This window comes from Carassius carassius, chromosome 6 (genome assembly GCF_963082965.1).
Source record: "Carassius carassius chromosome 6, fCarCar2.1, whole genome shotgun sequence".
In the NCBI taxonomy this organism is placed as follows: Eukaryota; Metazoa; Chordata; class Actinopteri; order Cypriniformes; family Cyprinidae; genus Carassius; species Carassius carassius.
Window position 1 is genome coordinate 35,585,346 of NC_081760.1, and position 14,628 is coordinate 35,599,973.

The 14,628-nt window shown below is 42.6% G+C and overlaps 1 protein-coding gene across 1 annotated transcript; it reads left to right on the top strand.

Moving 5' to 3' along the window:
• Positions 1-4,030: 4,030 nt before the first annotated feature.
• LOC132142756 (integumentary mucin C.1-like) lies at positions 4,031-4,531 on the top strand (the record flags this gene model as incomplete). The annotated part of the gene is made up of 1 exon (XM_059552863.1): positions 4,031-4,531. A coding segment is annotated over one exon (501 nt), but the record flags the coding sequence as incomplete, so codon positions are not given.
• Between the last annotated feature and the right edge of the window lie 10,097 nt (positions 4,532-14,628).

Sequence of the window (14,628 nt, forward strand, 5' to 3'; positions counted from 1 at the left end):
CACATTCACAACAGCTCCTGCTGAAACATCCACCATTAGTGCAGCAGAAACATCTACAACAACAGAGCCCTCCACAATCACAACAACTCCTGCAGAAACATCTATCACTAGTACAGCAGAAACATCTACAACAACAGAGACTTCCACATTCACAACAGCTCCTGCTGAAACATCCACCACTAGTGCAGCAGAAACATCTACAGCAACAGAGCCCTCCACAATCACAACAACTCCTGCAGAAACATCTATCACTAGTACAGCAGAAACATCTACAACAACAGAGACTTCCACATTCACAACAGCTCCTGCTGAAACATCCACCACTAGTGCAGCAGAAACATCTATGACAACAGAGACTTCCATGATCACAACAGGTCCTGCTGTAACATTCACAACTATTGTAGCAGAAACAACTACAACAATAGAGACTTCGACAATTCCAACAACTCCAGTTGAAACATCCACCATTATCACAGCAGAAATATATACAACAACAGAGTCCTCCACAATCACAAAAGCTACTGCAGAAACATCTACCACTAGTGCAGCAGAAACATCTACAGCAACAGAGACTTCCATGTTCACAACAACTACTGCTGTAACATCTACCACTAATGCAGCAGAAACATCTACAACAAAAGAGACTTCCACATTCACAACAGCTCCTGCTGAAACATCCACCACTAGTGCAGCAGAAACATCTATAACAACAGAGCACTCCACAATTACAACAACTCCTGCAGAAACACCTATCACTAGTACAGCAGAAACATCTACAATAACAGAGACTTCCACATTCACAACAGCTCCTGCTGAAAGATCCACCATTATCACAGCAGAAACATATACGACAACAGAGCCCTCCACAATCACAACAACTACTACTGCAGAAACATCTACCACTAGTGCAGCAGAAACGTCTACAAGAACTACAGCAGAAACATCTACCACTAGTGCAGCAGAAACATCTACAACAACAGAGACTTCCACATTCACGAAAACTCCTGCAGAAACATCCACCACTAGTGCAGCAGAAACATCTACAACAACAGAGACTTCCACATTCACAACAACTACTGCTGAAACATCCACCTCTAGTGAAGCGGAAACATCTACAACAACAGAGCTCCCCACAATCACAACAACTCCTGCTGAAACATCCACTTCCATTGCAGTAGAAACATCTACAACAAAAGAGACTTCCACATTCACAACAACTACTGCTGTAACATCCACCTCTAGTGAAGCGGAAACATCTACAGCAACAGAGTCCTCCACAATCACAACAGCTCCTGCAGAAACATCTAACACCAGTACAGCAGAAACATCTACAACAACAGAGACGTCCACATTCACAACAGCTCCTGCTGAAACATCCACCACTAGTGAAGCAGAAACATCTACAGCAACAGAGCCCTCCACAATCACAACAACTCCTGCAGAAACATCTACCACTAGTACAGCAGAAACATCTACAACAACAGAGACTTCCACATTCACAACAGCTCCTGCTGAAACATCCACCATTATTGCAGCAGAAACATCTACAACAACAGAGCCCTCCACAATCACAACAACTCCTGCAGAAACATCTAACACTATTACAGCAGAAACATCTACAACAACAGAGACTTCCACATTCACAACAGCTCCTGCTGAAACATCTACCACTAGTGCAGCAGAAACATCTACAACAACAGAGCCTTCCACAATCACAACCAGTCCTGCAGAAACATCTATCACTAGTACAGCAGAAACATCTACAACAACAGAGACTTCCACATTCACAACAGCTCCTGCTGAAACATCCACCACTAGTGCAGCAGAAACATCTACAGCAACAGAGCCCTCCACAATCACAATAGCTCCTGCAGAAACATCTATCACTAGTACAGCAGAAACATCTACAACAACAGAGACTTCCACATTCACAACAGCTCCTGCTGAAACATCCACCACTAGTGCAGCAGAAACATCTATGACAACAGAGACTTCCATGATCACAACAGGTCCTGCTGTAACATTCACAAATATTGTAGCAGAAACAACTACAACAATAGAGACTTCGACAATTCCAACAACTCCAGTTGAAACATCCACCATTATCACAGCAGAAATATATACAACAACAGAGTCCTCCCCAATCACAAAAGCTACTGCAGAAACATCTACCACTAGTGCAGCAGAAACATCTACAACAACAGAGACTTCCACATTCACAACAGTTCCTGCTGAAACATCCACAACTAGTGTAGCAGAAACATCAACAGCAACAGAGACTACCACAATCACAACGACTCCTGTTGAAACATCCACTACCATTGCAGCAAAAACATCTACAGCAACAGAGACTTCCACATTCAAAACAACTCCTGCAGAAACATCCACCGCTATTGCAGCAGAAACATCTACAACAACAGAGACTTCCACATTCACAACAGCTCCTGCTGAAACATCTACCACTAGTGCAGCAGAAACATCTACAACAACAGAGCCCTCTACAATCACAACAACTCCTGCTGAAACATCTACCACTAGTGCAGCAGAAACATCTACAACAACAGAGACTTCCATGATTACAACAGGTCCTGCTGTAACATTCACAACTAATGTAGCAGAAACAACTACAACAATAGAGACCTCGACAATTCCAACAACTCCAGTTAAAACATCCACCATTATCACAGCAGAAACATATACAACAACAGAGCCCTCCACAATCACAAAAACTACTACTGCAGAAACATCTACCACTAGTGCAGCAGAAACGTCTACAAGGACTACAGCAGAAACATCTACCACTAGTGCAGCAGAAACATCTACAACAACAGAGACTTCCACATTCACGAAGACTCCTGCAGAAACATCCACCACTAGTGCAGCAGAAACATCTACAACAAAAGAGACTTCCACATTCACAACAACTACTGCTGTAACATCCACCTCTAGTGAAGCAGAAACATCTACAGCAACAGAGTCCTCCACAATCACAACAGCTCCTGCAGAAACATCTAACACCAGTACAGCAGAAACATCTACAACAACAGAGACTTCCACATTCACAACAGCTCCTGCTGAAAGATCCACCATTATCACAGCAGAAACATATACAACAACAGAGCCCTCCACAATCACAACAACTACTACTGCAGAAACATCTACCACTAGTGCAGCAGAAACGTCTACAAGAACTACAGCAGAAACATCTACCACTAGTGCAGCAGAAACATCTACAACAACAGAGACTTCCACATTCACGAAAACTCCTGCAGAAACATCCACCACTAGTGCAGCAGAAACATCTACAACAACAGAGCTCCTCACAATCACAACAACTCCTGCTGAAACATCCACTTCCATTGCAGTAGAAACATCTACAACAAAAGAGACTTCCACATTCACAACAACTACTGCTGTAACATCCACCTCTAGTGAAGCAGAAACATCTACAGCAACAGAGTCCTCCACAATCACAACAGCTCCTGCAGAAACATCTAACACCAGTACAGCAGAAACATCTACAACAACAGAGACGTCCACATTCACAACAGCTCCTGCTGAAACATCTACCACTAGTGCAGCAGAAACATCTACAACAACAGAGCCCTCCACAATCACAACAACTCCTGCAGAAACATCTAACACTAGTACAGCAGAAACATCTACAACAACAGAGACTTCCACATTCACAACAGCTCCTGCTGAAACATCTACCACTAGTGTAGCAGAAACTTCTACAACAACAGAGCCCTCCACAATCACAACAACCCCTGCAGAAACATCTTTCACTAGTACAGCAGAAACATCTACAACAACAGAGACTTCCACATTCACAACAGCTCCTGCTGAAACATCTACCACTAGTGCAGCAGAAACATCTATGACAACAGAGACTTCCATGATCACAACAGGTCATGCCGTAACATTCACAACTATTGTAGCAGAAACAACTACAACAATAAAGACTTCGACAATTCCAACAACTCCAGTTGAAACATCCACCAGTATCACAGCAGAAATATATACAACAACAAATCCCTCCACAATCACAAAAGCAACTGCAGAAACATCTACAACAACAGAGACTTCCACATTCACAACAACTACTGCTGTAACATCCACCTCTAGTGAAGCAGAAACATCTACAGCAACAGAGCCCTCCACAATCACAACAACTCCTGCAGAAACATCTACCACTAGTACAGCAGAAACATCTACAACAACAGAGACTTCCACATTCACAACAGCTCCTGCTGAAACATCCACCATTATTGCAGCAGAAACATCTACAACAACAGAGCCCTCCACAATCACAACAACTCCTGCAGAAACATCTAACACTATTACAGCAGAAACATCTACAACAACAGAGACTTCCACATTCACAACAGCTCCTGCTGAAACATCTACCACTAGTGCAGCAGAAACATCTACAACAACAGAGCCCTCCACAATCACAACCAGTCCTGCAGAAACATCTATCACTAGTACAGCAGAAACATCTACAACAACAGAGACTTCCACATTCACAACAACTCCTGCTGAAACATCTAACACTAGTGCAGCAGAAACATCTACAACAAAAGAGACTTCCATGATCACAACAGGTCCTGCTGTAACATTCACAACTAATGTAGCAGAAACAACTACAACAATAGAGACTTCGACATTTCCAACAACTCCAGTTGAAACATCCACCATTATCACAGCAGAAATATATACAACAACAGAGCCCTCCACAATCACAAAAGTTACTGCAGAAACATCTACCACTAGTACAGCAGAAACATCTCCAACAACAGAGACTTCCACATTCACAACAGCTCCTGCTGAAACATCCACCACTAGTACAGCAGAAACATCTACAACAACAAAGACTTCCACATTCACAACAGCTCCTGCTGAAACATCCACCACTAGTGCAGCAGAAACATCTATGACAACAGAGACTTCCATGATCACAACAGGTCCTGCTGTAACATTCACAACTAATGTAGCAGAAACAACTACAACAATAGAGACTTCGACAATTCCAACAACTCTAGTTGAAACATCCACCATTATCACAGCAGAAACATATACAACAACAGAGCCCTCCACAATCACAACAACTACTACTGCAGAAACACCTACCACTAGTGCAGCAGAAACGTCTACAAAGACTACAGCAGAAACATCTGCCACTAGTGCAGCAGAAACATCTAAAACAACAGAGACTTCCACATTCACGAAAACTCCTGCAGAAACATCCACCACTAGTGCAGCAGAAACATCTACAACAACAGAGCTCCTCACAATCACAACAACTCCTGCTGAAACATCCACTTCCATTGCAGTAGAAACATCTACAACAAAAGAGACTTCCACATTCACGAAAGCTACTGCAGAAACATCTACCACTAGTGCAGCAGAAACATCTACAACAACAGAGACTTCCACATTCACAACAGTTCCTGCTGAAACATCCACCACTAGTGCAGCAGAAACATCTACAACAACAGAGCTCCCCACAATCACAACAACTCCTGCTGAAACATCCACTTCCATTGCAGTAGAAACATCTACAACAAAAGAGACTTCCACATTCACGAAAGCTACTGCAGAAACATCTACCACTAGTGCAGCAGAAACATCTACAGCAACAGAGACTACCACAATCATAACAACTCCTGTTGAAACATCCACTTCCATTGCAGCAGAAACATCTACAGCAACAGAGACTTCCACATTCACAACAACTACTGCTGTAACATCCACCTTTAGTGAAGCAGAAACATCTACAGCAACAGAGCCCTCCACAATCACAACAACTCCTGCAGAAACATCTAACACTAGTACAGCAGAAACATCTACAACAACAGAGACTTCCACATTCACAACAGTTCCTGCTGAAACATCTACCACTAGTGCAGCAGAAACGTCTACAACAACAGAGCCCTCCACAATCACAACAACTCCTGCAGAAACATCTATCACTAGTACAGCAGAAACATCTACAACAACAGAGACTTCCACATTCACAACAGCTCCTGCTGAAACATCCACCACTAGTGCAGCAGAAACATCTATAACAACAGAGCCCTCCACAATCACAACAACTCCTGCAGAAACATCTATCACTAGTACAGCAGAAACATCTACAACAACAGAGACTTCCACATTCACAACAGCTCCTGCTGAAACATCCACCACTAGTGCAGCAGAAACATCTATAACAACAGAGCACTCCACAATTACAACAACTACTGCAGAAACATCTACCACTAGTGCAGCAGAAACATCTACAGCAACAGAGACTACCACAATCATAACAACTCCTGTTGAAACATCCACTTCCATTGCAGCAGAAACATCTACAGCAACAGAGACTTCCACATTCACAACAACTACTGCGGTAACATCCACCTCTAGTGAAGCAGAAACATCTACAGCAAAAGAGCCCTCCACAATCACAACAACTCCTGCAGAAACATCTAACACTAGTACAGCAGAAACATCTACAACAACAGAGACTTCCACATTCACAATAGTTCCTGCTGAAACATCTACCACTAGTGCAGCAGAAACGTCTACAAAAACAGAGCCCTCCACAATCACAACAACTCCTGCAGAAACATCTATCACTAGTACAGCAGAAACATCTACAACAATAGAGACTTCCACATTCACAACAGCTCCTGCTGAAACATCTACCACTAGTGCAGCAGAAACATCTACAACAACAGAGCCCTCCACAATCACAACAACTCCTGCAGAAACATCTATCACTACTACATCAGAAACATCTACAACAACAGAGACTTCCATGATCACAACAGGTCATGCTGTAACATTCACAACTATTGTAGCAGAAACATCTACAGCAACAGAGACTTCCAAATTCACAACAACTCCTGCTGAAACATCTAACACTAGTGCAGCAGAAACATCTACAACAACAGAGACTTCCATGATCACAACAGGTCCTGCTGTAACATTCACAACTAATGTAGCAGAAACAACTACAACAATAGAGACTTCGACATTTCCAACAACTCCAGTTGAAACATCCACCATTATCACAGCAGAAATATATACAACAACAGAGCCCTCCACAATCACAAAAGCTACTGCAGAAACATCTACCACTAGTGCAGCAGAAACATCTCCAACAACAGAGACTTCCACATTCACAACAGCTCCTGCTGAAACATCCACCACTAGTACAGCAGAAACATCTACAACAACAAAGACTTCCACATTCACAACAGCTCCTGCTGAAACATCCACCACTAGTGCAGCAGAAACATCTATGACAACAGAGACTTCCATGATCACAACAGGTCCTGCTGTAATATTCACAACTAATGTAGCAGAAACAACTACAACAATAGAGACTTCGACAATTCCAACAACTCCAGTTGAAACATCCACCATTATCACAGCAGAAACATATACAACAACAGAGCCCTCCACAATCACAACAACTACTACTGCAGAAACACCTACCACTAGTGCCACAGAAACGTCTACAAAGACTACAGCAGAAACATCTACCACTAGTGCAGCAGAAACATCTAAAACAACAGAGACTTCCACATTCACAAAAACTCCTGCAGAAACATCCACCACTAGTGCAGCAGAAACATCTACAACAACAGAGCTCCCCACAATCACAACAACTCCTGCTGAAACATTCACTTCCATTGCAGTAGAAACATCTACAACAAAAGAGACTTCCACATTCACAAAAGCTACTGCAGAAACATCTACCACTAGTGCAGCAGAAACATCTACAACAACAGAGACTTCCACATTCAAAACAGTTCTTGCTGAAACATCCACAACTAGTGTAGCAGAAACATCAACAGCAACAGAGACTACCACAATCACAACGACTCCTGTTGAAACATCCACTTCCATTGCAGCAAAAACATCTACAGCAACAGAGACTTCCACATTCAAAACAACTCCTGCAGAAACATCCACCGCTATTGCAGCAGAAACATCTACAACAACAGAGACTTCCACATTCACAACAGCTCCTGCTGAAACATCTACAACTAGTGCAGCAGAAACATCTACAACAACAGAGCCCTCTACAATCACAACAACTCCTGCTGAAACATCTACCACTAGTGCAGCAGAAACATCTACAACAACAGAGATTTCTATGATTACAACAGGTCCTGCTGTAACATTCACAACTAATGTAGCAGAAACAACTACAACAATAGAGACTTCGACAATTCCAACAACTCCAGTTGAAACATCCACCATTATCACAGCAGAAACATATACAACAACAGAGCCCTCCACAATCACAACAACTACTACTGCAGAAACATCTACCACTAGAGCAGCAGAAACGTCAACAAGGACTACAGCAGAAACATCTACCACTAGTGCAGCAGAAACATCTACAACAACAGAGACTTCCACATTCACGAAAACTCCTGCAGAAACATCCACCACTAGTGCAGCAGAAACATCTACAACAACAGAGCTCCCCACAATCACAACAACTCCTGCTGAAACATCCACTTCCATTGCAGTAGAAACATCTACAACAAAAGCGACTTCCACATTCACAACAACTACTGCTGTAACATCCACCTCTAGTGAAGCAGAAACATCTACAGCAACAGAGTCCTCCACAATCACAACAGCTCCTGCAGAAACATCTAACACCAGTACAGCAGAAACATCTACAACAACAGAGACTTCCACATTCACAACAGCTCCTGCTGAAACATCCACCACTAGTGCAGCAGAAACATCTACAACAACAGAGCCCTCCACAATCACAACAACTCCTGCAGAAACATCTAACACTAGTACAGCAGAAACATTTACAACAACAGAGACTTCCACATTCACAACAGCTCCTGCTGAAACATCTACCACTAGTGTAGCAGAAACGTCTACAACAACAGAGCCCTCCACAATCACAACAACCCCTGCAGAAACATCTTTCACCAGTACAGCAGAAACATCTACAACAACAGAGACTTCCACATTCACAACAGCTCCTGCTGAAACATCTACCACTAGTGCAGCAGAAACATCTATGACAACAGAGACTTCCATGATCACAACAGGTCATGCCGTAACATTCACAACTACTGTAGCAGAAACAACTACAACAATAGAGACTTCGACAATTCCAACAACTCCAGTTGAAACATCCACCAGTATCACAGCAGAAATATATACAACAACAAAGCCCTCCACAATCACAAAAGCAACTGCAGAAACATCTACCACTAGTGCAGCAGAAACATCTACAACAACAGAGACTGCCACATTCAAAACAGTTCCTGCTGAAACATCCTCTTCCATTGCAGCAGAAACATCTACAACAACAGAGACTTCCACATTCACAACAACTACTGCTGTAACATCCACCTCTAGTGAAGCAGAAATATCTACAGCAACAGAGCCCTCCACAATCACAACAACTCCTGCAGAAACTTCTACCACTAGTACAGCAGAAACATCTACAACAACAGAGACTTCCACATTCACAACAGCTCCTGCTGAAACATCCACCATTAGTGCAGCAGAAACATCTACAACAACAGAGCCCTCCACAATCACAACAACTCCTGCAGAAACATCTAACACTAGTAGAGCGGAAACATCTACAACAACAGAGACTTCCACATTCACAACAGCTCAAGCTGAAACATCTACCACTAGTGCAGCAGAAACATCTACAACAACAGAGCCCTCCACAATCACAACCAGTCCTGCAGAAACATCTATCACTAGTACAGCGGAAACATCTACAACAACAGAGACTTCCACATTCACAACAGCTCCTGCTGAAACATCCACCACTAGTGCAGCAGAAACATCTACAGCAACAGAGCCCTCCACAATCACAACAGCTCCTGCAGAAACATCTATCACTAGTACAGCAGAAACATCTACAACAACAGAGACTTCCACATTCACAACAGCTCCTGCTGAAACATCTATCACTAGTGCAGCAGAAACATCTACAGCAACAGAGCCCTCCACAATCACAACAGCTCCTGCAGAAACATCTATCACTAGTGCAGCAGAAACATCTACAGCAACAGAGCCCTCCACAATCACAACAACTCCTGCAGAAACATCTAACAGTAGTACAGCAGAAACATCTACAACAACAGAGATTTCCACATTCACAACATTTCCTGCTGAAACATCTACCACTAGTGCAGCAGAAACGTCTACAACAACAAAGCCCTCCACAATCACAACAACTCCTGCAGAAACATCTATCACTAGTACAACAGAAACATCTACAACAACAGAGACTTCCACATTCACAACAGCTCCTGCTGAAACATCTACCACTAGTGTAGCAGAAACATCTACAACAACAGAGACTTCCACATTCACAACAGCTCCTGCTGAAACATCTACCACTAGTGCAGCAGAAACATCTATGACAACAGAGACTTCCATGATCACAACAGGTCATGCCGTAACATTCACAACTATTGTAGCAGAAACAACTACAACAATAGAGACTTCGACAATTTCAACAACTCCAGTTGAAACATCCACCAGTATCACAGCAGAAATATATACAACAACAAAGCCCTCCACAATCACAAAAGCAACTGCAGAAACATCTACCACTAGTGCAGCAGAAACATCTACAACAAAAGAGACTTCCACATTCAAAACAGTTCCTGCTGAAACATCCTCTTCCATTGCAGCAGAAACATCTACAACAACAGAGCCCTCCACAATCACAACAACTCCTGCAGAAACATCTATCACTAGTACAGCAGAAACATCTACAACAACAGAGACTTCCACATTCACAACAGCTCCTGCTGAAACATCCACCACTAGTGCAGCAGAAACATCTACAGCAACAGAGCCCTCCACAATCACAACAACTCCTGCAGAAACATCTATCACTAGTACAGCAGAAACATCTACAACAACAGAGCCCTCCACAATCACAAAAGCTACTGCAGAAACATCTACCACTAGTGCAGCAGAAACATCTACAACAACAGAGACTTCCACATTCACAACAGCTCCTGCTGAAACATCCACCACTAGTACAGCAGAAACATTTACAACAACAAAGACTTCCACATTCACAACAGCTCCTGCTGAAACATCCACCACTAGTGCAGCAGAAACATCTATGACAACAGAGACTTCCATGATCACAACAGGTCCTGCTGTAAAATTCACAACTAATGTAGCAGAAACAACTACAACAATAGAGACTTCCACATTCACAACAGCTCCTACTGAAACATCTACCACTAGTGCAGCAGAAACATCTACAACAACAGAGCCCTCCACAATCACAACAACTCCTGCAGAAACATCTATCACTAGTACAGCAGAAACATCTACAACAACAGAGCCCTCCACAATCACAAAAGCTACTGCAGAAACATCTACCACTAGTGCAGCAGAAACATCTACAACAACAAAGACTTCCACAATCACAACAACTCCTGGAGAAACATCTATCACTAGTACATCAGAAACATCTACAACAACAGAGACTTCCATGATCACAACAGGTCATGCTGTAACATTCACAACTATTGTAGCAGAAACATCTACAGCAACAGAGACTTCCACATTCACAACAAAAACTGCTGTAACATCTACCACTAATGCAGCAGAAACGTCTACAACAACAGAGCCCTCCACAATCACAACAACTCCTGCTGAAACATCTATCACTAGTACAGCAGAAACATCTACAACAACAGAGACTTCCACATTCACAACAGCTCCTGCTGAAACATCTACCACTAGTGCAGCAGAAACACCTACAACAACAGAGCCCTCCACAATCACAACAACTCCTGCAGAAACATCTATCACTAGTACAGCAGAAACATCTACAACAACAGAGACTTCCACATTCACAACAACTCCTGCTGAAACATCTAACACTAGTGCAGCAGAAACATCTACAACAACAGAGACTTCCATGATCACAACAGGTCCTGCTGTAACCATCACAACGAATGTAGCAGAAACAACTACAGCAATAGAGACTTCGACATTTCCAACAACTCCAGTTGAAACATCCACCATTATCACAGCAGAAATATATACAACAACAGAGTCCTCCACAATCACAAAAGCTACTGCAGAAACATCTACCACTAGTGCAGCAGAAACATCTACAACAACAGAGACTTCCACATTCACAACAGTTCCTGCTGAAACATCCACAACTAGTGTAGCAGAAACATCTACAGCAACAGAGACTTCCACATTCAAAACAACTCCTGCAGAAACATCCACCTCTAGTGAATCAGAAACATCTACAGCAACAGAGCCCTCCACAATCACAACAACTCCTGCAGAAACATCTACCACTAGTACACCAGAAACATCTACAACAACAGAGACTTCCACATTCACAACAGCTCCTGCTGAAACATCCACGACTAGTGCAGCAACATCTATGACAACAGAGACTTCCATGATCACCATAGGTCCTGCTGTAACATTCACAACTATTGTAGCAGAAACATCTACAACAATAGAGACTTTGACAATTCCAACATCTCCAGTTGAAACATCCACCATTATCACAGCAGAAATATATACAACAACAGAGCCCTCCACAATCACAACAACTACTGCTGTAACATCCACCTCTAGTGAAGCAGAAACATCTACAGCAACAGAGCTCTCCACGATTACAACAACTCCTGCAGAAACATCTATCACTAGTGCAGCAGAAACGTCTACAAGGACTACAGCAGAAACATCTCCCAGTAGTGCAGCAGAAACATCTACAACAACAGAGCCCTCCACAATCACAACAACTTCTGCAGAAACATCTATCACTAGTGTAGCAGAAACATCTACAACGACAGAGACTACCACAATCACAACAACTCATGTTGAAACATCAACTTCCATTGCAGCAGAAACATCTACAGCTACAGAGACTTCCTCTTTCACAACAACTCCTGCAGAAACATCCACCATTAGTGCAGCAGAAACATCTACAACAACAGAGCTCCCCACAATCACAACAACTCCTGCAGAAACATTCACTTCCATTGCAGTAGAAACATCTACAACAACAGAGACGTCCACATTCACAACAGCTACTGCAGAAACATCCACCACTAGTGCAGCAGAAACATCTACAACAACAGAGCCCTCCACACTCACAACAACTCCTGGTGAAACATCCATTTCCATTGCAGTAGAAACATCTACAACAACAGACACCTCTACGATCACAACAGCTACTGCTGTAACATCCACCTCTAGTGAAGCAGAAACATCTACTGCAACAGAGACTTCTACATTCACAACAACTCCTGCAGAAACACCCACCACTAGTGCAGCAGAAACATCTACAACAAAAGAGCTCTCCACAATTACAACAACTACTGCAGAAACACCTATCACTAGTGCAGCAGAAACATCTACAAGAACAGACAATTACACGATCACAACATCTTCTGCTGAAACATTCACAACTAGTTTAGCAGAAACATCTACAACAATAGAGCTCTACGCAATTACAACAACTACTGCAGAAACATCTATCACTAGTGCAGCAGAAACATCTACAACAACAGACACTTCCACTATCACAACAACTTCTGCTGAAACATCCACCACTACTGTAGCAGAAACATCTACAACAAAAGAGACTTCGACAATTACAATAAGTCCAGTTAAAACATCCACCATTATCACAGCAGAAACATATACAACAACAGAGCCCTCCACAATCACAACAACTCCTGCAGAAACATCCACCACTAGTGCAGCAGAAACATCTACAACAACAGAGCTCCCTGCAATCACAACAACTCCTGTTGAAACATCCACTTCCATTGCATTAGAAACATCTACAACAACAGACACTTCCACGGTCACAAAAGCTACTGCTGTAACATCCACCACTAGTAAAGCAGAAACATCTACAACCACAGAGACTTCCACATTCACGACAACTCCTGCAGAAACATCCACCACTCGTGCAGCAGAAACACCTAAAAGAACTACAGCAGAAACATCTATGACAACAGAGCCCTCCACCATCACAACAACTCCTGCAGAAACATCCACCATTAGTGCAGCAGTAACATCTATAACAACAGAGACATCCAGAATCACAACAACTCCTGTTGAAACATCCACTTCTAGTGCAGCAGAAACATCTACAACAACAGATACTTCCTCAATCTCATCTCCTCCTGCAACCTCCACTTTTAGTGCAACTGAAAAATCAATAACAACAGAGACTTCCACAGTCACAAAACCTGCTGAAACAACCACCATTATTGTAGCAGAAACAGCTACAACAACAGAAACTCCCACAATCATAACAACTGCAGCTGAAACATCTACCACTAGTTCAGCAGAAAAATCTACAACAAACACTTCCACAATCACAACTGTAGCTGAAAATACTGGATTTTCCACAACATCTCCACAAACAACATCTACTGCAGTAACTTCTTTGATCCCCACTTCAACAACTACTGAAAGCTCAACTGTCAGTACAGCCACAACATACACAACACCAACAGCTACAACAACACATTCTTCAACAGTAACATCAACTGCTGTTGGAATTACTTCTGCAGGAGTTTACACAACAGCGCCACAGACAATAACTACTGCAGTTTC